Source organism: Rhinolophus hipposideros (assembly GCF_964194185.1).
Source record: "Rhinolophus hipposideros genome assembly, chromosome: 1".
NCBI classification, from domain to species: domain Eukaryota; kingdom Metazoa; phylum Chordata; class Mammalia; order Chiroptera; family Rhinolophidae; genus Rhinolophus; species Rhinolophus hipposideros.
The window spans coordinates 3,793,883-3,815,928 of NC_138047.1; the positions used below are offsets into that span (position 1 = coordinate 3,793,883).

Below are 22,046 nucleotides of genomic sequence, written 5' to 3' on the forward strand. Positions count from 1 at the left end.
AAAACGAAGCACCTTTTTCTTGTACCTTGTTGCACTGGAATGACTGGAGTAATCTGCGCAGACTCGGAACTGGTCAGACATTAACGGAAGACTTAATGAGAACGATGTCAGTAGACTTCCCTTCCAAAAAATTCAAAACAACTTTTCAGTTTTGATTCTAGAGGAGCCTTTTCTGTCCATTATTTTTATGTGTGAGAGCATATAATAATGTAGAATTTTATGTTCCACTTTTATTCATTTTACATTAATGTAGCATTGCATCCTGTTTTAACAACTCTGCAAGGCTCTGTACTCGTGCATTATCCGCACAAACTAGTGGGAAAGCGGGGAATTTAAGTCCTGGATCAAGTCTCTCTTCCTTTGAGTGGAGCTGGGATGGGAGCTAGACCCGAATCTCAGAAACAGGACCGATCCAGTGTGGTTCTGGGACGTCACCTTTTTTCTCTTGGTTTTCTGCTCGTGACAAGGATTCCACCTGCATAGTAGGTATATTCTAGAAGAACAAGTCATTGTTTAGCTGATCCTTCGTGAATGAGTGATCCCGTCAGTGTACATGGAACTTCATCAGCTTCCTCACACGCTGAGGTCCACTTTCGGGAAGAAAGTGGTGTGGCAATGGTGCCCGGGAAGATTTGCAGACATTTAGTTGCATGTTGTTGCTTTGCCAGGTCCAGATCTAAAAACATGCTGTCAGTTTTGGCCCACCAGTTGAAGGCAGAACACCTGAGACTAATGCAAACCTCAGATCATTTTTTAAAATAATGGCTTGTGGTTCATATGCACAGGCACACAAAAAGTCCTCTTATTCCTCCTCGAGAGTTGTCTGATGGTAGCCTACCATCTGTCTGGGTCTGGGTGCTGTTAGGACGAAATAAGGATTAATATCTAATTAATAATTATTTCACAGGGTTTCTCAAATAAAATTCATCAGTAGTGCAGAATGGCTTTTATTGGCCTTACAGTTTTGTTTTTCTCTCATTTAGCTGATTTCAGTAAACTTCAGGAATACCACATAGAAATGAAGTCTTCTGAAACTTACTTTTGTTCCCACCAACTGTCTGTGCTGCTAAATTGCCAACACAGCCACATTTAAGATACAGCCTACCCCATTCTCAGCTGCCATCTGAATTCTTTTATGCCAACCTGTCTCTTTCGATATTGAAATAAAGGGTTTTAGCTAACTGTTTATGACAAAACTAATAACTTCTAGTTAAGACATTTTTAAAGAAAAAATTGATTAAATTACTGAATGAGGTACTGTAAAAATACTATGCATGTGCTAAGTCATGGGATTGATGTGCTTATAACAACACACCAAACCCATACGGAGGGGTGCCTGCCGAAGTGAAGCAGAACTCTGTGCAGCATGGGGTGGGGTGAGGGGACCGAAAGAGGACTATCTGTCACAACTTCACACCGACAGCCTGCCTTCTAAAGCTGCCTGCTGCTGGCTACTCCAGAAGGAGCCCTGGGGTGACTGGAGCACAAGTTAACTACACTGCAGAGCTTACAGTGAGCTCCTAATGAATTTAAATTGGATGAAATATTTGTTAAATGATGGGTGATAAAGGAAAGGTTTGGCAAATTTACATAAAACATTAAATGCACCAATAAGAATAAAACAGGAAATATTATCTCAAGAAGTCTATACATCAAATGTAAGAGGCAATACTCTCAAATTTATATAAAGTTCATCCAGATTTTAGGGGCAGTGTCAAAATACTAGCAGATAAATAGGCCGGGAAAGGAAAAGCCATTTGTACGAGGAAGGATGGTTAGAAGCCATCCCATGGAAAATTGTTCATTACTAAGATACCCTAAGGACTGTCAGAAAACATTTTAAAATCATACTACCCATATTTGTTTATTTGCATGGCAATTTGAATGAACCTGACTTAGAGCCTTTATCACAACACTAAGAAGTAGGTTCTACTAGTGCTCTCGTTTTTCAGATGAGAAAAGGTGTAGCGGGGCTAAAACTGTGACCGCGGCCTCAGCGCCGAGACTGCTGGGGACTGAACTGTCCTGAGTGGGTCCAGCTGCCTACGCAGCATGGGAAGGAGACGCTCAGCGCTCCTCAGCTTAGTGGACAACTCATGGAAACACGAGGACATGGTTATAAAGACTAGTGACAAGAGTGGGAAACAAAATAGTGCATGCCCTAGAGTTTCTTCATAAAAATATGCTGATGTGGAAGATAGGATGCAGAAAATGAAGATAGCTGTATTCTGGTGCAGTATTAGGAATGACCGTTGGTAATATGTTTGTCTTTCATGTGCATTAAAGGAAAAGTATATGCTGACACACTTTTAAGTAGGGCACTGAATGTGCCAGTGTCTGTTCCAGGGGGAATGGGAACCCTGCTGTGCATGGCAGTGCACTCACCCTTCCCCGTGTTTTAAACCCAACCCATGTTCATGGTGCGTCCCTCCCCTCTGTGTCCTCCAGGTGGCACTGGTGTTCCCCAACAATGACCCTGCTGCGTCCATGGTGGCCTTCTACGGCTGCCTGCTGGCCGAGGTCGTCCCCGTGCCCATCGAGGTCCCACTCACGAGAAAGGTAACGGGCATGTTGTGTCGTTGAAGCCTGTGAACGGGAATGCGGGCTTGGCTGTGCTGGAACATTGTGTCGTGAGGTCGGGATGTGCAGGCGCTTTCCACCTCGGCAGGATGTGGATCAAGAGGGACAGGGCTTTCCTGTGTCTGAGGTGCCAGCGGTCCCCTCAAGAGAGGGGACAGTAACTGCGCACTCAGCCCAGCTCAGCGGCGGGATTTAGTGGGAGTGTGTGCCGGTAATGGCGCTGGGCCAAGTCATCTGCCAATCAAGTGTTTGGGTATCCTGTCCCTCAGCGTAGTGACACTGGAAGTCTGAGTAAATGGCGGGTGTTTTATTATCCGCCATTGTTAAAATGGTGGTGTGTTTTCTTCTTTCTGCTGTTATTAAAATGGTGGTGTTTTTCTTTGTTTCCGCCATTGTTAAAATGGCAATGTTTTTGCTTATTTTGGGCGCTGGTGGTTTTTGCTTTTATGCAGGTGTCTGGACATTCACAAGTCCCAGGTTCGCCTGTAGTTTGTCAGCTCTCATTCTATGATTAGCGTAAATGTCAAATCTTGCTGTTATAATTACACAGTCAACCCTTGAGCAATGTGGCGCTGGGGCACCAACCCTCCCTCCCTCCCCCGCCGCCATGCAGTTCAAATTTCACATGTAACTTGACTTCTTGAAAACTCAAGTTGTCCCTTGAAGGCTTCTAGGACCCCAGATCCACAGATGCTCAGGTCCCCTAGGTAATGTGCGGTAGATCAGTACACACAGTCAGCCTTCGGATGTGCCGATCCCAGTCCCCAAACCGCAAATCAAAATCAATAGGGTTATCTACTGAACAAAATCCATGGGTGTGGGCCTGCGTGGTTCAGGGTCACCTGCAGTGTGAGAAGCAGCAAAGCACTGTCCTGCTCACCGGCACACATTTCTCCATGCACATCACTGGCTTACTCGTCCACACTCCAGAGCCGTAGTAGCTGTAGGAGAAGGATAGAGGGAGGACACCTACTGGCGTGGACGCCAATGGTCACCCAAGATAGTCTGCTATCATCCCAGAGACGAGCTGATGGCCATAGTGGGCGGGTCCCCTCTGTCACTCAGGCTCTGAGACCTCAGAACATGACCCTGGTTGTAAGAATCCCAGGCTCGGCTGCATGGAGAATGGGGCCATGGCCGTGATGGCTGGGACTGCTGCTGTCCACCAGCTCTGTGCCCAGCACACTGGATGCTGCTTAAGGGCCCTAACGGTTCAGCCCTGTGTACACGTAGCCTCCATTCTGATTCCGGGGGTGATGCCTGGAGTGACAGGAGCGCTCCCTTCCCGGGAGAAGTTCACAGCAGAAGTCGGGGTCCCTGTGGTGTTTGGCCAGGTTGCCAGGAGGAGGGACAGGGCATCTGCAGCCTGTGCCACGACAGGCCCTGTGCAGTCACAGCATGGCGGGAAAGCTCTGTCCAGGTGGCCGAGCGGGTCTGTTAAGGCCAGCTGCCAACACATCTGTCAGCTGCAGAAACTAGGCTGAGCCAGAACTTCCCTGCGCGGACAAAGGCTCTGCCATAAGCATGTGTGTGTGACAGGAGGAGGGGCAATTTGTGACTTCTAAATACAACAGAACCAGAGTCAAGATGGCTCTTGGGCCGCAGGAGACCCGGCCAGGGCCTGGCCTGTCAGCACTTGCTTCTGAGCCTCTGGACGCACAGGCTCAGGTCTGTTCTGCGAGGGGCTCGCTCTCCCGACCGATGGCAGTTCGCCCTTGTTAGAATTCTAGCACACCACCCGCCTGTTTGCTAGAGTAAAGGTTTTGAAATATCTTTTTAAAATGAAATCTCTCTGGAACAAGTACCATCGACATGTTGTCACGATTTTACAACCTCCTGTGACCAGTCACGGAACCCCTCTCTCGGGAAATGCGAGGCAGCGAGGGGACAGGGGACCAGGTGTGGGGGACGGAAACAGCACAGCCCGGGCCACAGTCACCTGCCGAGGTGCCTATGTGTGAAAGGCTGTACCCACATGCGGGATTCATTTTAAAATACTGCGGTCTGCGTGTGCATGTGCATGTATGTGCACACACATATGTGCGGTGAGACCAGATTTGCCAGACATTGATAGTTGTTGAAGCTAGGTGATGATGCGTGAGATTTCTTTTTCCTTTTCTTTACATCCTTATGTGTGCTTGGGAACTTCCATTATAAATAAAAAGCTAGAATTAATTGGCAAAATACTTACCTGTACAAAGGACTAGCTCGTCTTGGTATTGATAAGGAGTGTCTTGTGTCCACGTTCTTTGATCCTCCATGCTCCACAACCGTAATAATCCGTAAAGCCCGTCAATCTGCAGTGTTCTTGTGTTCGCTCTGCAGACAGTGCATCTGAGCCCGTGTTTCCCTCTGGCTCTGTTATTGTCTTACCCTTCCTGAGAGCCAGCCACCCGTCAATCGGGATTTAAGTGGCAAGGAAAGGACTGGATAAACACCACTGGTTGTGAGGCCGCAAATCAAAAATGAGTTCATGGGAGAGACTTTGCATGAACTTGCCTCACGCTTATTGGTGCGAGAATCCTTTTCACAGATGTGATTAATGCTTTCTGATGGGAAGCCAGGACGGGCATGGGGGAGATGACGGTCAAGTGGCATGTCCATGTGGCCTGTCCTGCTGCAGGACGTACTTGTCAGGGTGGCAGTGGTGAGGTGTGGCTCCCCAGGAAGTGACACTGTCAACTCTGTATACTGGAGAAAGATGGAAAGCAAGGGGAAGGTGTGAGCTCAGTGTGGTCCACTGTTCTTGATACCTGAAAAGAGCCATCAGCGAGATTCTGTGATGGGAGCTGACCAGCTGTTGTCCTTGACAGCATTTCAGGAAATTGTCCATTTCAGGAAATGGGCCCCAGGCAGGTAGCGTGCATTCCGGGAGGGCGGTGTCACCATGTTCTTCCTGAAACGAGGTGACTGTGCCTGATGGTGCGCCATGTGGATGGATATGCAAGGCACGTCCAACGTCCAGTCGTCCTTGTCCCAGGGTCCATGGAGGACGTGTTGAGTATCTCTATGTGCAGGCCCTGCTTCAGGCTCTGGGTTCAAGCATGGGTTTGTTTGGGGGTCTCAGTGCCTGATGGGGACACACAGCGTGCCCTGAGAGCCGGTGAGTGTGGCGGGCAGAGCTAATGCTGCAGTCAACGTTTGACTGGAGCTCCGAGTAGGAATTGCCCGGATGACAAGGACAGGAAGGCCCTTGCAGCCAAGGGACAGGCAGATGTGCAATCTGAATTCCAGTGAGCTGTTCCCTGTCTCTTCTCTCCCACGCAGCCCCTCTGCATGTTGGGTGTCTTTATCATTGCAGTGTCATCATTTTGGACATCAGGTCATGAGCTGGTATCAGAGGGCAGGGTTTGGAGACGAGAGTTCCCCACCCTAGTCAGCGTGCGCCCTCACAGAGCCGGGCAGGCACTGAGCGCTCTGGCAAAGTCGTGCCCACAAGAGACGCCTTCCCACTGCAGAACCTGACCTCAGATGCCATCCCCGCTGCATGATTAGTGTTGGCGATGTGATATCCACACTCACATTGAAGTGAGTGATACTAGGTTGGTGCAAAAGTAATTGTGGTTTAAAAGGTTCAAAATAATTGCAAAAAAAGCAATTACTTTTGCATAATAACTCTGTTTGCAAAAGCATTGCTTGAAGGAAGAGTACCTCAACAGCCCCAAATGTGGCCCCGTCTGCGGATGCCTGACCTCTGCCCCCTGGGGCTGCGCAGGGCGTCTGGTTGTCTGTGCACAGCCCCATATAGAGAGACGGGGTTTCCTCTGGGGGTTAAATCTGCAGTAAGAAAAGGAGGCATTGGTCACCTGAAAGATGACACTTTTAAGATGTGAATGCTGCTGATTTAACCTGGGTGCAGACACCATGTCACGTCACCCTTTTCCTGGCAAGGTGACACCAGGTGTCTGGCCTCCCATCGGGTTTAGGCACAACTAGTGGGGATGGTGGGAGGTGACAGGGTCACTGCAGACATGACACTTCTAGCGTGCCAGCTCCTTCACAGTATGCATCACAGCCCGTGTGGCTGGTGGGGGTAAAGAAAGCCACTGACCTGCCGTGCTGCCATCCCTCTTCCCATGGGGCAACTGACAACACTCACAGGACCGGCAGTTCCAGGGGCTGCCCCAGCCACAGCATCTGGTCATTTGGAGGATTTCAGTACTCAGTGTCACAAGAGCCAGTGTCATACAGAGGTGGCCTGTCTGACATATGTTATTTTGTGAGACGTGATGTGCTCAGGCGAGGAACGGTGAGCAGGTCTCCATTTCTTCGACTGAGAGTGGGTGCCTGGCCCCACGCCAGACAGGTGGAACAGCACTGCCCTCTGTGGAGTGTTTGGGGCTGGCCTCCATGATCGCGCAGACGAAGATGCCCTTGTGGGCCGGCCGTCCTCCACAGTCATTACACCCTGTGTCCATCCACAGAGCTGTGGGTTTTCACGCCATGTGCTGAGCACTCGCGTGTGGCCACTGGTTTGTCTCTCCCTGAAGACCTGTGAGCTGGCTCTGCTTCACCCGCTGCTACAGATGAGGACAGCGGGGCCATGCGAGCTAGCTGCCCCTTCTGAGGTCACGCAGCTGGCCAGCGACAGCCGCTGTGTGATGTGCTCCCACAGATCATGTCGGTGCCCAAACTGTGGGCCACTCCAGGAAGCCATCCCAGGACCAGGGCTGAGGCCAGGTTTCTCTCTTCCCAGGATGCAGGAAGCCAGCAGATCGGGTTCCTGCTTGGCAGCTGTGGAGTCACCGTCGCCTTGACGAGCGACGCCTGCCACAAAGGACTGCCCAAGAGCCCGACAGGGGAGATCCCGCAGTTCAAAGGTAGGACCGCACGAGGCTGGCTCCTCCCTGCGGATGCGAGCACTGCATCACGTCTGTTCCAGGACACGCTTCCCTACATGTGACCGTCTTGGCTAACACGTGCCCTGCCACCAGCCTGCAGTGTGGCGCACGGGGCTGTGGGTGTCCTTGGCTGGATGGGCACCCAGAGGGGTCCATCTGGTGCCTCGCGGGGAGGTGACCCCACCCTCCTCTGGGAAACACTTGCCTAAAAGGAATGTGTCCTTTATTTCCAAGGTTGGCCAAAGCTATTGTGGTTTGTCACAGAGTCCAAACATCTCTCTAAACCTCCTCGTGACTGGTTCCCACACATTAAAGATGCGAATAACGACACTGCATATATCGAGGTAAGTCGCTGATCTGTAGCTTCAGTAACTGAGTCACCGCGCTTCCCGTGGCAACACAGCCTCTTCATTCACTGGGACAGCCGGTCGGTGTGGCCCCTGCTTTGTCCTCTCAGTGGTACTTGTCCACACCTTGTCCTGTCGTTTCAGTATAAGACGTGCAAGGATGGAAGTGTCCTTGGGGTGACGGTGACAAGGATCGCGCTGCTGACCCACTGCCAGGCCCTCACGCAGGCATGTGGCTACACAGAAGGTATGGGCGGGACCCACTGCCAGCCGCGCCTGTGACATGCATGGTGACCTGCTGACGACCGTGAGGGGCTTGTTTGTTTGGTGCCCAGACAGCTGAATGTTCACTTGGACTGTTCAGTGTCCCAGTTACTCCGGCCACTGTGACAAACACTGCAGACTAGGGGCTAGAAACAGCATTTCTCCCAGTTCTGGAGGCAGGGAGCCTGGCATGAGGTGCCCTCAGGGCTGGTGGCTGGTGGTGAGCCGTCTTCCCAGCTCGTGGACGGCCCCTGCCCGTCGAGTCCTCACGTGTGGGGCGCTGAGGACAGGCCCCGCCCCGTGGACTTGTGTAACCTCAGTCACCTCCTTAGAGGTCCTGTCTCCAAATTCCACCACATCAGGGAGCAAGGCTTCAACCTGTGTCCTGGGGAGCCTGACTCAGGCACAAACAGGTAGTTGGTACCTGCACGTTCACCTCTGGGCACACTTCAGAATCTACTTGGCAGCAGTAAAACGTGCCCATACTTGGGCCCACCCACCTGTGGAGCCCAAACCTCTGAGAGTGGGCTCCACCTCGGGGACAATGGGTTTTCATGTTGTACTTTCTTCCCCTGAACGGGATAGTCATGGAGGCAGAAGTGGGGTGAGCAGCGCTGCCTGGGCTCCCTGGCTGGGCGCTGTGACCAGCCCGCGTGGGGATGACTGGCTCACAACGGGCTGGTCCCCGAGGAAGCTGGTGTCACCGGTCACTCCACTGTAGGATGAAATGCTTTTCTTCTGTTATCCTCCCTTTCTCTCTCCCATCCTCTGGTAGTCTCACTTTTTAAAATAATTCACTGTCGTGAGGCGTTCGGTCCCTGGACCCATTTCCCAGACATTTTCACACATGAGACACATTGCCTCTAATTGTTACCACCCTACTTATCATTGTTTTCAGTTTAATTTCTTACAATCTCATGACCCGATCCCTTGCCCTAATTTTTTGAAGTCTAAGGTTGTCATTCCGATGGGGGTCGGAGAGGGAATACATACATACGTACATACATACATACAAATATATAGTATACATTGTTCCTTATTTCTCAACTGAAACACAGTATAAAAGTACAATCTAGGCTGTTTCCTTGGAGAGTGTTTATTTTAGAAGCCCCTGTGCGGGTTCCTCTGAAAGGCTATCTTTTGGGAATATCGCTGGAATGAATAAGTAGGAATGTAAGACGAGGCATTGGCAAGTGCCTGGGCTCAGCAACGGGCAGTGTGGGGCAGATGTGTGGGCAGCCAGGCCACCTGCCCAGGCCAGATGACAAATAGGACATCAGAGGCACCGTTCATGGTGTCGCTGGCAGCAACTTCCACATTCCATCGTTGTTTTCAGCCATATACTTTTAGCTCCCTTTTATTGCCCCCCAGCTTTCAGGAACCTCCCCCATAACCCTTGAATGCGCTGTATCTTGTACTGGCAAAGCTCTGCCTCCTCTCCCACCCCAGCCCCACCCCAGGGCTTTGGTGGTGCAGCAGATGATATTTGCTGGAAGTTGCCTCATGCTCCCCATTTCCTGGGAGGACATGTGATGGAAATGAAAAGAATCTTTAAAAAAGAAAAAAGGCAGGAGGGGGAAATAAATACATAAAAAGCAGGATAAGGAGCTTTAAGTGATGGTGTGACCATCACTGCTCTTGACGTGCGTGTTAGAATTTTCACCCGGAACACATTCCAGGCAGTCAGCACTTTTAGATGGGTTTGGAGGCTGCAGAATTTCTACAAAGATACAGGGAAATGATGTTTTTCCAAGACGTGCCATGACCCCTGATGTGATGCTGGGTTTTTTTTGCCCTTTGTCCTATGCCTGACTTTCATAAGTAAAACTCTCTCTACTGTTTTTGTTTGTACAGCCGAAACAATTGTGAACGTGCTGGATTTCAAGAAAGACGTTGGGCTCTGGCACGGGATCCTAACAGTAAGTGTGACACCCCTGGCCCTGCTGCGTCCTGCTTACATTGGAGGTGCTCGTGTCAGAGTCAGAATTAGGATCTGTGTCCTTAGCGGCTCGGGTGAGCCGCTACCTGCCACATTATAAAGACAAGCCGTCATCGCCCTAAGTTTGGAGTTGTCAGCTAACATAACTTCCGTGGGTGTCACAGCCTCTTGCCTGAGTCACTGAACCTCGTCCTGAGGCCACAACTGTGAGGTCAGCCTTCCGCGGGCCGGGAGCTCAGCACTTCCCCCACTCCTGCACTTCCGGGCCCACGGTGCTGCTCCCAGTGCCTCGTGTTTGGGTCACTGTCCCATGTGTCTGCCTCGGCTATGACATTCTTGTTCCTTCTGTCTCTATGAGTCAGTGTTTATGAATATTTAGGGAGCCTCCTGTCTCATTCTGCTTCTGGGGGAAGGCCCTGATCTCCCCCGATGAAAATTCAGCACGCGTTGTGGGAGATGCATGACTCATTGTGGTTGGTGCCACTTGGTGAGTGACAGCTCAAAGCTGTAGGCACATTTAATAGAGAAATACCTCGTTATTTAAGTATGTTTAGTACTTAGAAAATGTAGCATAATTGCTTCGACTCTCCTTGTGTCCGTGCAGTATTTTCACTTGCGCAGTTTTGTTTTTAAGTTGCTTATGCTGAAACTTTGTACATTCTTTTCAGTAGAAAAATCTAGTTCCTGCATTATTGATAGGAACATAAATACAGAAAGTGGGATCTGTTGTTCCTTGATAAATCAGAAGTTATTAGAACACGAGCATGTAAGCACCACATAGACCATAGGCTTGCAGTGGCCGCCCGGCAGCCTCTTGCTACGATCCACATGGCTCATTCCTCCCCTTGGGACACTTGTGGGTGACAGCACACAGGCACGACTCCGCGTGCCCACTCACACCGCCGTGATGTGGTAGAGGGAGGGGCAGGGGGCAGAGAACCCAGCTCAGGCTCAGCCGTCCCCCTCCAGCCTGGTGACTGCAAGCCAGTCACCCACCCACACCTGCGTCACACTGAACCTCACCTTTCCTGTCCGTCCGCTGGGAATGGCAGTGCTGTGTGACAGTTGTGTGGCCTGATGTTTAAAGGGCATGTGGTCTGTCCCCATGCTCAGTGCTGTGACAGCTGCTGTGAGTGTTGCTACCAGAGTTTCTCTCCCTTCCACGGTCCCCGAGGCAGGCCTGTGCTAGACCTTGTCAATGTTGCCACCACCTGCTCGCCTGCTCTGGGGCACGGCCCCAGGAGGCTGTGTCATGGCCACTACCTGCAGCATGGCGGGTCTCTGGCCAGACAGCCACACGCTCCTCTGCGGCATTTTGTGTGGTGGGAGCGACCGGAGTAGCAGGGGTCAGTATCCTTCAGAGCGTCCTGATTCGGACAGGCGTGTCTGACGTGTCCGTACCCTCTCCCTCTACCTGTGGTCACCGTGGCAGAGCCGGCCACCGAGGGTTGTGGCCAGTGCTACCACCTGGTGGACCCCCAACTGCCCTTTCCCAAGTGATGTCAGGGCATATGTGAGTCCTTCCTGCAGTGCAGGGACTAACCATTTATTTTAAAAGTGAGTTTGGGTTGCACATCCATTTGAAAAGAGCCCCTGAGGGGTGTGATCCACATTAGTATGGCTGGGTGGAATCCTGAGGGTGACACACACATACCTCCTGCTGAGGGCGATGGAGACAGACCTCCTGCTGAGGGCGATGAAGACAGACCTCCCGCCGGGGGCGATGGAGACAGACCTCCCGCCAGGGGCGATGGAGACAGACCTCCCACTGAGAGGACGATGGAGACAGACCTCCCGCTGAGGGCGATGGGGACCTCCCGCCACTCTGTGACATCTCAGTGGAACATCTGATAAAGGAAATTTTGTTTTCAAATTAAGCACTAGAAAGAATCAGCTTCCAGACTATGGATGATGATCACTTGACTTAAGGTTTTATAAAACAGGATTTGCACTTAGATTCTTTAACTGTGTCAGGAACTGCAGGAGTGAGAGGACTAGACAGCCTTTAAGATGTCACTTCCTGATCATTCCAAAATGCACTGGGATCAGCTCGCACCAGGCACCGTGGCGGTGGGATAAGCCCTTCCCTACCACTACCCCATCATGTCCCCACGTAGAGCCTGGTTCGGGTGGGGAGGGCCTGTGCTGTGTCACCGCCATGTGTGTCCTTGTTTCAGAGTGTCATGAACATGATGCACGTCATCAGCATCCCGTACTCGCTGATGAAGGTGAACCCACTGTCCTGGATTCAGAAGGTCTGCCAGTACAAAGGTGTGTCCTCAGTGTGGCCTCTGTGTCCCCACCGTCACAAGCCCCTCTTTTAATATTGTACGCCTGGCGGTATACAAGTTAACCCCCTCCCCTGCTGCTCCCTCAGCAAAAGTGGCCTGTGTCAAGTCCAGGGACATGCACTGGGCGTTGGTGGCACACAGGGATCAACGAGACATCAACCTGTCCTCTTTGCGGATGCTGATCGTGGCCGACGGTGCAAACCCTTGTAAGTGATGTCTCCTGCTCAGGCGGAGGCGGGCAGGCTGCATGCAGGTCCACTCTTCACACTCTGGTCTTCCTTTTCTTAGTCTTGACCTTAGTTAAGAGGTTGTAAGATAACAGCCAAACAGAATTATGGGCCAGAGGCACTGGCGTGAAGGGAGTAGGGGCCAGCAGACATGGCCCAGGGCTAAGTCCTGGCTCCCTACCTCCTGCTTCTGTAGAGAACGTCACTTATCTAATCTTTTTCTTTCTTTAGTTGCAAATGGTACCTAAATCATACGATTTTTATGAGGATTAGATGAAGTAATCCCTGTGTGCAGTTCCTTGGGATATGATTTATTATTTTATGGTCCGTAGTAGTTTTATTGATCAGGAAATTCACTTGTCATTTTCAATGGAATTTCATTATCAACCCTATAGCAAAAAGCTCCCAGGTCAAGTTAATTAGCAGTTTCACAGATACCTTTAGTATATTTGAGAAATAGTTCATCAATTGAAACAAAATGCCAGCTAGCTTTTTTTTTTTTTAATCAGAGGAATGTATAAGCCAGAAACAAAGGAGATGAATGAAAGTGAATGGAATGAAAAAATGTTGGTTTCTTGCCACATGTGTAAACTGTGCAATGTACATATTTGTAAGTTAAAACTGCCTGTACCGTGTTTCTCCGAAAATAAGACCTAGCCGGACCATCAGCTCTAATACGTCTTTTGGAGCAAAAATTAATATAAGACCTGGTATGTTATGTTATGTTATGTTATGTTATGTTATGTTATGTTATGTTATGTTATGTTATACCAGATCTTATATTATAGTAAAATAAGACTGGGTCTTATATTAATTTTTGCTCCAAAAGATGCATTAGAGCTGATGGTCCAGCTAGGTCTTATTTTTGGGGAAACAGTACTTTCTTAAAGGACATCTGATATGCAAAATTGGACTTACAAACAAATAATTTGTTACTGTTACTCTGGTATATGATCTTCCATTTAAAAAATGACTCCGTGAATCGTGAGCTACTTTAACGCATAGTTGGTTTTACGTGTAACTACAGAGTGGCGTGTCATATGCAGCCCGGTAAAGTCATATCAGGAAACTTACAGCTGACAGGTCCCTAGACAAGTCCCTATAATCATACCTGGATCTTGTCGTTGAAGTCAGTACTGTTTCCTTCATTGAGCTGAGGTTAGATTTATCACCTTTTAGAACATGCATATTGAAAAATGATAGATGTGTCTCAGAAACGTTATTAAAGTTCATCAGCCAGCAGATATGTTTCGATGAAGCACAGAAATGTATTTTGTAAGCTCTTAAGTTCTAGGTTAGAGGTTGTTACCTTTCGTGGGAACACAGGACCCACTGTACTAAGTGAAGTGTGTCCATGCTGCCTCTTCTCCATGGGGTGTTTTAATCCAAGTCTGATAACCGTCCCTTCTTCTGTCACTCCAGGGTCTATCTCTTCCTGCGATGCGTTTCTCAATGTGTTCCAAAGTAAAGGGCTGCGCCAAGAGGTCATCTGTCCCTGTGCCAGCTCGCCAGAGGCGCTGACAGTGGCCATCCGGAGGTACTGCCCCGTGATTGCCGAGGACAGCCTGGGAGTGGTCACAGTTCAGTACTGGGGGGCTGCTGTCCTAGCTGTTAATCTCAGTGAGGGATCGAGAGAAGGACCTGCCTTTCCCAGATGCTAGCATGGCATCTTTCCAAGTCTGGGCTCACCAGCTAGGGACACCCCTCACTGGCATGTGGCTGATCCCTATCTGAGGGGAAGCCACGGGGGACGTTGGATGTCACCCCTTGCAGGTTACTCCCTGTCTCCTCTGCTTGTGTCAGGCTCAGGTCGAGTTTGGGGGGCTAGCCACTGTTGGGTGAAGCGGGATTTTTGTCGCCTGTGCCCTTTGACCTGATGTGCAGACTCCAAGTCTCCTCCATGTCTGCCCTCTGTGGGTCAGTGGTGCGTAGGGCGCTGGGCACTCCTGAGCCGCTCACTCGGTACCCAGGGTCAAAGGTCAGCAGCAGCGCCGCTCTCTCAGAGCAGGGTCAGGGAGTGGACAGGGATGCAGGCAGGCTTGTCCTGGATCAGAGCTGCTAGGAAGGCCCTGATTGTCATCAGCCTCGGTTGTCCGCACTAATGAGAAGGCGTCTGCATCTCCTGGGTATTTGCAGCTTGCACCATGACCTAATTCAGCATCCTTGGGTCCCGTCTCTAATTAGGTTTTAGGGCATCACACAGGTATGCTGCATTGTAAGACAGGCTGACAGCTTTCAGGACGCAAAGCACGTGAGTTCTGCTCTTGATGACCAAAAGGTTTGGCTTCCAAAATATTCACTGGAAGAGCATCCTTAAAAGAGAAACCTGATGCTTTTAGGTATTTGTTAATGTAAAATTAACCAGAGTGCTTGATAGGCTGAGAAATGTAAGATCTTTAAAAGATGAGAAGCAACTTTTCATTTCGATTGAGTTGGAAATTGAGTCTCTCACATAATTTAGATTGATGAGGAAACATGGCACCATTAACTAGATGCCAATCCTCCTTTTGTAAAGGCTGGTGGCACTGTCGCCTAATAACAGGCATGTTAACAGATGATTTTCTGACAGTTGTGTGTGACCTTGGATAGTAGTACACTTCAGGCCCACGTCCGTGGGATCCTTCAGACCCTCTTCACGCATTAAAGCGTGTGTCCTCCTAACCTCACTGTGCGTCCTGGCAAGTCCCTGTCCTCCAGGGCCTCAGTTTCCTGCCCCCCCCAAAACATGGGGGGTTGGACTTAGTAATCTCTCCTTTCCTTTCACCTCACCCATGAATTTTAAGATTCTGCGGTTCTGTGACACAGCACCATGGCCACAGGTAACTCACATACCTTGTTTCCCTGAAAATAAGACCTAGCCGGACCATCAGCTCTAGTGCATCTTTTGGAGCAAAAATTAATGTAAGTCCCAGTATTATATTATATTATATTATATTATATTATATTATATTATATTATATATATTACATTATATTATAAGACCCGGTCTTATATTAATTTTTGCTCCAAAAGACGCATTAGAGCTGACTGTCCGGCTAGGTCTTACTTTTGGGGAAACCTGGTAGGTGCTGACAGGCCACTGAGCTGACCACCTGGATCTGCCCCTCCTCACGGGCCTCCTGTCCAGCTCACAGGTGCCGTGATGACAGGCTAGTCACTGTGCTGAAGTGCTGACGCAGCACCCTGCAGGTGACCCCTCAGCGTGCCTGTCTGCTGACCGACAGCACGTAGTGGGGTGCAAGGTGCTGCAGGTCCTAGGGGACGCTTAGGCTTTATTGAAGTTAATGAAAGTTGTCAGTGTACATTTTTGGTTCTTCTGTTCCCTTTCTAAGTATGTGTCTAACGGAAATATTTCCGACTGTATAAAATTAAATATAATAAAATATGTGCGCATATATTCATGTTATTGAATGCTACCTAACAGCTCGGTTCATTACATGTGCAGTTCACTCACGACACACAGTCACACGCACACATACATACTACACACACACACAGGAAGATGTGCTAGACGCTTTTGGTGACAAAGCAGTGGCAGAGACCGTCATACTGTGGTCCTGCTCTTTTTTTTTTTAAATTTATTGGGGTGACAATTGTTAGTGAAATTACATAGATTCCAGGTGTACAATTCTGTATTACATCGTCTATAAATCCCATTGTGTGCTCACCACCCAGAGTCAGTTCTCCTTCCATCACCATGTATTTGACCCCCTTACCCTCATCTCCTACCCCCCACCCCCTTACCCTCTGGTAACCACTAAACTATTGTCTGTGTCTATGAGTTCTGGTTTCTCATTTGTTTGTCTTTAATGTGAATGTGTTCGCATGTGCACACACGTCACACGGACTTGTGCGGTGGTGTCGGCAGCCTGGGGCGGGGACCCAGGGGCTTTTGCCCTTTGCTGTGCCCTCCACACAGACCGCAGTGTTGGACTTGTATCTACAAGGGGGTGCTCACATCATTTCTTGTAAAGTCTCATAAAAGGAAACGGCATGAACTAGCACATGCTCCGTCTCTAGGGCAGAGGCCAGGAAAGTGTTGGGAAAGGGCACGGCTGGTGCCTACGTCCCACCAAGCCCTCCACTCACACGGCCAGCCAGGCTGGGACACAAAAGCGTCAGCTGAGCCAAACTTTGTCATAAGGGAGCTGGTACTGTCAGCCGGCAGATCCCACAGAAAAGTCGGGGGGCAAGGCTGAGTCAGGGGTCCCCAAGCTTCTGTTCTGCCTTTGTGCACATCTGCCAGGAAAAGAGCCCAGGGTCTGAGTTGTCTCTGCATGGCAGGGACTCATCACATAGTAACACGGAGCAGGGCATTGAAGTGCCACATGGTTAATGTCACATGGTTAATGTCACTGGTGGGCATTGTAAGTGAGAAGACTCAAGTCTTCTGTAACCATCACTTTATTCACGTCACTGAAAATGTCCTGCAGTAAGTGCAGTTTTAATTTAGGGTGTTTGTTTATCACCCTTAGGAGTCTTGCTGCTTGTTCACTGTCAACATGAGAAGCTGGTCTCGTGACTGAGACGGCAGGCTGCACATTGTTGCATCTTAACAGAACTTGTCCGTCAGGCTTGCGCTCACCACACGTCGGGCTGTGCCTTGGCTCATCCTGTATTTTGCTTTCATGTGGCTTTTTAACACAGCGTGTCTGTTTCCTGTGGCTCTCATGACAAAGTGCCTCAAACTGGGTGCCTTTAAACAGCGGAAACCTGTCCCCTCCCAGTCCCAAGTCTGGAACTCTGGAATGCAGGGGCTCTGGGCACCCAGTTCCAGGCCTCTCCATCGTCCGCTGGTTCCTGCAGCTCTTCCTGTGCCTCAGCGAATAGGCACGTCACCCCACTCTCTGCTTGTCATCACACAGCCTACCCCACCCCGTCTGTTTCTTTTTTCTCTCTGTTTAAAGTACACTGGTCATTGGATTAGGGGCCCATCACCCTACTCCAGTGTGACCCCATCTTATCTAATTATACCTACAAAACGCCTGTTTCCCAATAAGTTTCCATTCAAAGCTTGGGGATTAGGACTTGGACATGCCTTTTTGGGGACACAGTTCAACCCACAACAGATACTAAGGCTTTTGAATTCTGACTGTCACCTGGATTTTTGCTGGGGACAGCCACAGGTGAGGGTCCCGGCATCAGGGCTCCTCACTGGCATTTCCAGTCTCTGATGTTGGGGTCTTTGGGTTCCAGTGTTTGAGCTCGTCATTCCCGGTGGTTTCACGTGGGTCAGACTATTTGGGCAGACTTTTGTATCCAGTTGGCTCTGCTCTTTTTGATTCCTACGAATAATTCTATTTCCAGACTCGTATGCTTTTTTTTAAATTTATTTTTCGAGCTATAGTTGACATATAACATATATTTCTTTTTAAAACACACCAGTTGCTTGATTGAAACAAGAGTTCGTTTTACAAATTTTACCTTTCACGTTTCTCCAATTACGCTTTTAGGTTTGTTATAGACCTTCCTGATATTTTGTATATGGAACATTACAGGCTTGGAGGTGCTGCTGCCCTAAACTGTGTTGTCACTCAGCTCACAGGAATGAATCTGTGACCTTGGAAACGTTTTCTTTGTTCACTGATTCAATCGACAGACATGTATCGCTTGGCACTGCTGCAGGGGAGGGAACAAGTTGACTTGAGGAACCCGGCTGCCCTCAGGAGGTTCAGACTCTGATTGAGGTAGTCAGGTGGCACCAGCTGTGGAGACAGAGGGGCAGCGCTGTTTTTATGGGGTGACGAGCAAGTGCCCCTTTGAGCCTTCCTGGAGGAGTGAGGGGTCTCAGGTGGACGTCTGTGGGAAGAACCCAGGTGGGGGTTGGGGGGACAGGCCTGACTGTGGCTACAGTGACAGTGCTGCATCCAAAGCCCGCAGCCCATGACCGTAAAGCAAGTGATAGCATGTCTTTTGTCGGGCAGTGTCCCTAAGGACCTGGGATCCGGATGGCATGGTGTCCACCTCACTTCACAGTCAGTATCCCTCTGGATGTGAGGCTGGACAAGCTGAATTCCTGCCATTTCCAGTCCCTGCCATCGTCTGTGTTCTTGGATCATTCCTCTCCCTTTTGTACCATTTTCAAAACTGGAAAATGTAGCCTCGCAGAAAGAGGGCGTGGGGACAGCCATCTGCGGGCTCATGTGAGGATGGGTGCCAGGAATGCTGCAGTGTCTTCTTGCGTCAAAGGTGCTTTTACAGACGCCGGAAGCCCAGAGGTAGGCTAGGGGTCACTAAGCCTCTCGGACTGAGAAGGCGGGGCCCCTGGTGTAGGCACAGGACTGTGAGCTTTCAGGAGCCCTGCGGGGCCCAGATGCGCTGCCTCTGTCACCATGGCTCATCGCTGCCACGTGTTCATGGCTCATCGCTGCTCTTACAGGCCTACGGATGACAGCAACCAGCCCCCGGGCCGCGGCGTCCTATCCATGCATGGGCTCACCTACGGGGTCATCCGCGTGGACTCGGAGGAAAAGCTGTCGGTGCTGACCGTGCAGGACGTCGGCCTCGTGATGCCTGGAGGTGAGTGGGGACCCCGGGCCCCGACCAGCGCTGGCCCACTTATCAGTGCTCCCCTAAGGGCACCACAGCCTTGGGTGGAAGCTCTGTGCATGCTGCTTAGCTCCAGCCTCCCCAGCCCGCTAAGCTTCGTGGGTTTGCGGTAATGCTGCTCCTCCTGATAACAGAAAGCCCAGTGTTCCAGAGGCTGAGGGGGACGCACTGGGGATGGGGTTCCCTCCCCTGGGTCCCCTTCCCATGGGGTCTCCCTCGCCCTGGGTGCCCTGTCCATGGGGACCCCCTACCCTTGGATCCCCTTCCCATGGGGGCCCCCTCACCTTGGGTCCCTTTTCCCCAGGGTCCCCCTCCCCATAGGTCCCCCTTTCCCTGGGTCCCCTTCCCGCAGGGTGCCTTCCCCTAGGTCCCCTTCCCACAGGGACCACTTCCCATGGGGGGTCCCCCTCCCTGAATGCCCTTCCTGTGGGGGCTCCCTCCCCCTGCGTCCCCATCCCCCAGGGTCCCCCTCCCCCCTGGGTGCCCTTCCTGTGGGGCCCCCTCCCCATGTTTTGCTGATGGCATGGCTGTGGTTGATGACTCTTAGGTTTACTCTGAGTGTCTTCCTCATGTCTAAAGAGCAGAAAGTGCTACTCCCCTTAAATGGAATTTGCACATTAAAATTAAAGCAGATGGAATTATCCACTGATGTCACAGCCATGAAACCTGACATTTGCTGCAACATGGAAAGTTGTGGCTCCCTTGAGGGACAGTGGCTTCCCGGTTCGTTGTCTCCCTGTCACACTGGTTTTGTCCCATGCCGCTTCTGTTTGTGTGCATTTCCTCTATATTCATTTGTTCCCCCACGTTCAGCCATCACATGCTCTGTGAAACCGGACGGGGTCCCACAGCTGTGCAGAACGGACGAGATTGGGGAGCTGTGCGTGTGTGCGGTGGCCACGGGGACATCTTACTATGGTCTGTCAGGCATGACCAAGAACACCTTCGAGGTAGGTCAGGCCAAGCACCATCGCCAGGGGTTGGTGTGAAAGAGGAGGTGGTAATTTCTCAGTAAAATGTTTTCATAGCTGTTCCAGTGGTTGCACTTTCTCCTGCTATTTTTTTTTATAGTTTTCAGTAAATTTGTGCTATCGGCGTGGTTTTCACTTCGTAACCAGTGTCTAGAAAGGACACGCACAGTTGCTAAGCAACAGGCCTTTCCAGCTTATTGGTGTTCCCCCTTCACCTATCTGGTCCAAGCACCAGAAGGCGGGGTGGGAAGAGGAAGTGCACGTGTGGCACAGCCTTGCTGGGCGGGGGCTGTCCCCTGCGGCCTCTCAGCCCAGGACACACTTGGCCGGCCTGGACAGATGTGCACGTAAATGACTCTACATGGCATGAGCAGGTGTGTGTGCTCTGTGCACATGTGTGGTGCGTGTGCACGTGACACCTCACGTGTATACACGTGGCATGAGCACACACATGCACACAGACACTGGTCTCATGAGTGACAGGTTGAGGGACGTAGTCCGGAGCTCAGCATTCTCAGAGTCTGTCATTGGCTGAGTGATGTGGACCCTGGCAGGGACACACTTTCTCTTGAAGTGGTTTGGGGTCATGTGTCTTAAGGTCTGGAGCTGTGGCTGTTGCGTGTGACTCAGTTTCCTCGGCGTGTAAATGAAGTTCCATCTCCTTTTCTATGCAACCCACCTGCCAGATATGATGGAAGGCGGCTGCAGCCTGAACGCCCGTGGTTTGCCTCCATACCTTCTTTTCAGTGTGGTCCCAGTGAGGAAGTGTTATTTTAGTGAACAGTGACCATGCCACGGCTAAAAGATGTTGCTTAAAGTGCACCTGGTTCTGCACTGCTCACTTTTGTGCTGTGGCCTCAGACATGGAAGAACCAGTGTTTCCTGGGCTGTTGTGATGGCCTCTGGGCCCCGCCCTCACAGGGCTCCAGGCCACTGAGTCGAGAAGAGCTGGGGACAGCAGAGCCGTCAGGTCTGTGGCGCAGCCAGTGGCCACCTGGACCGTCCTCTGCAGGGGGTTCAGGGAGGAGGCAGCGGGACACAGGGAGGAGAGAGCTGGGCACTCGCAGCTGCTGCTTCCCCAGGTGTTCCCCGTGACGAGCTCGGGCGCCCCAGTCAGCGAGTACCCCTTCGTGAGGACAGGTCTGCTGGGCTTCGTTGGCCCCGGGGGGCTCGTCTTCGTGGTGGGCAAGATGGACGGGCTCATGGTGGTGAGCGGGCGGCGGCACAACGCGGACGACATCGTAGCCACCGCCCTGGCGGTGGAGCCCATGAAGTTCGTCTACCGGGGGAGGTAAGTGTGCCCCCGGGGACAGCGCCCGCTCCCCGCGCACCACGGTTTTTATAGGAGATACATGAATTCCTTCCACTCGCCCGACTCGGCTTCCTCGTCTGTGAAGGATGCACTAGAGCGCAGTGACCTTTGAGGTCCACCTAGTTTTTTGAATGTCCAATTTTGTAGAAATTTCCCAAGCACCATAAACATTTTCATTAACTTCCCCTCTAAGTTAGGTTAAAATGTCCATTTGAAAAACTTATTTTCAATAAATAACTATCCAAAAAGCCAAATACTCACCTTGGTGCAGGTCCTGACAAAAGACCCAAAGATACGAGCTGAGCGACAGACCTGCACAGGAAGCTGGCTCCCAGGCCTCCCTGCCTGACTGCAGCCCCGGCTGGCCTGGCACTCCAGGTCATGTAGCCCCTGCCGTGGGGCTCACTTTAAGAAAGTCACGAACTGCTTTAGAATCCTTCTTAACGCAGCCCCTTTGTGCAAAGGGGTGCCGGGCACTGAGTCACGGCGGCCCTGTGCTGGGTGACAGGCTGACTAGCAGAAAAGCCTGCTTCCCCAGCAGAAGGGGTCCACTGATTTGGAGAACGTTGCTTCACACATGCAAACCCAGGATGGGAATCGAGTGTTGTCTGAACCTCAGCAGCTCTGATGGCCATAGGGTCTCCTGTTGGTGCGCAGAGGTGGGATGGGGCGCTGTCCCCCAGCCTCGCAGCCATGCCTTCCTTATCAAGTGTCTGGCAGGAGAC

At 50.9% G+C, this 22,046-nt stretch overlaps 1 protein-coding gene across 2 annotated transcripts in view; it reads left to right on the forward strand.

Moving 5' to 3' along the window:
- Nucleotides 1–22,046, forward strand: part of DIP2C (disco interacting protein 2 homolog C) — a 337,740-nt gene that overhangs the window by 255,070 nt on the left and 60,624 nt on the right. For both annotated transcript variants that reach the window (XM_081055544.1, XM_081055545.1), the window contains 11 exons: nt 2,449–2,559; nt 7,277–7,400; nt 7,656–7,765; nt 7,913–8,015; nt 9,887–9,951; nt 12,149–12,242; nt 12,349–12,468; nt 13,912–14,026; nt 18,869–19,008; nt 19,852–19,988; nt 21,092–21,300. In XM_081055544.1, the coding sequence (XP_080911670.1) occupies nt 2,449–2,559; nt 7,277–7,400; nt 7,656–7,765; nt 7,913–8,015; nt 9,887–9,951; nt 12,149–12,242; nt 12,349–12,468; nt 13,912–14,026; nt 18,869–19,008; nt 19,852–19,988; nt 21,092–21,300 (1,328 nt within the window). The remainder of the gene's footprint in view (nt 1–2,448; nt 2,560–7,276; nt 7,401–7,655; nt 7,766–7,912; nt 8,016–9,886; nt 9,952–12,148; nt 12,243–12,348; nt 12,469–13,911; nt 14,027–18,868; nt 19,009–19,851; nt 19,989–21,091; nt 21,301–22,046) is intronic.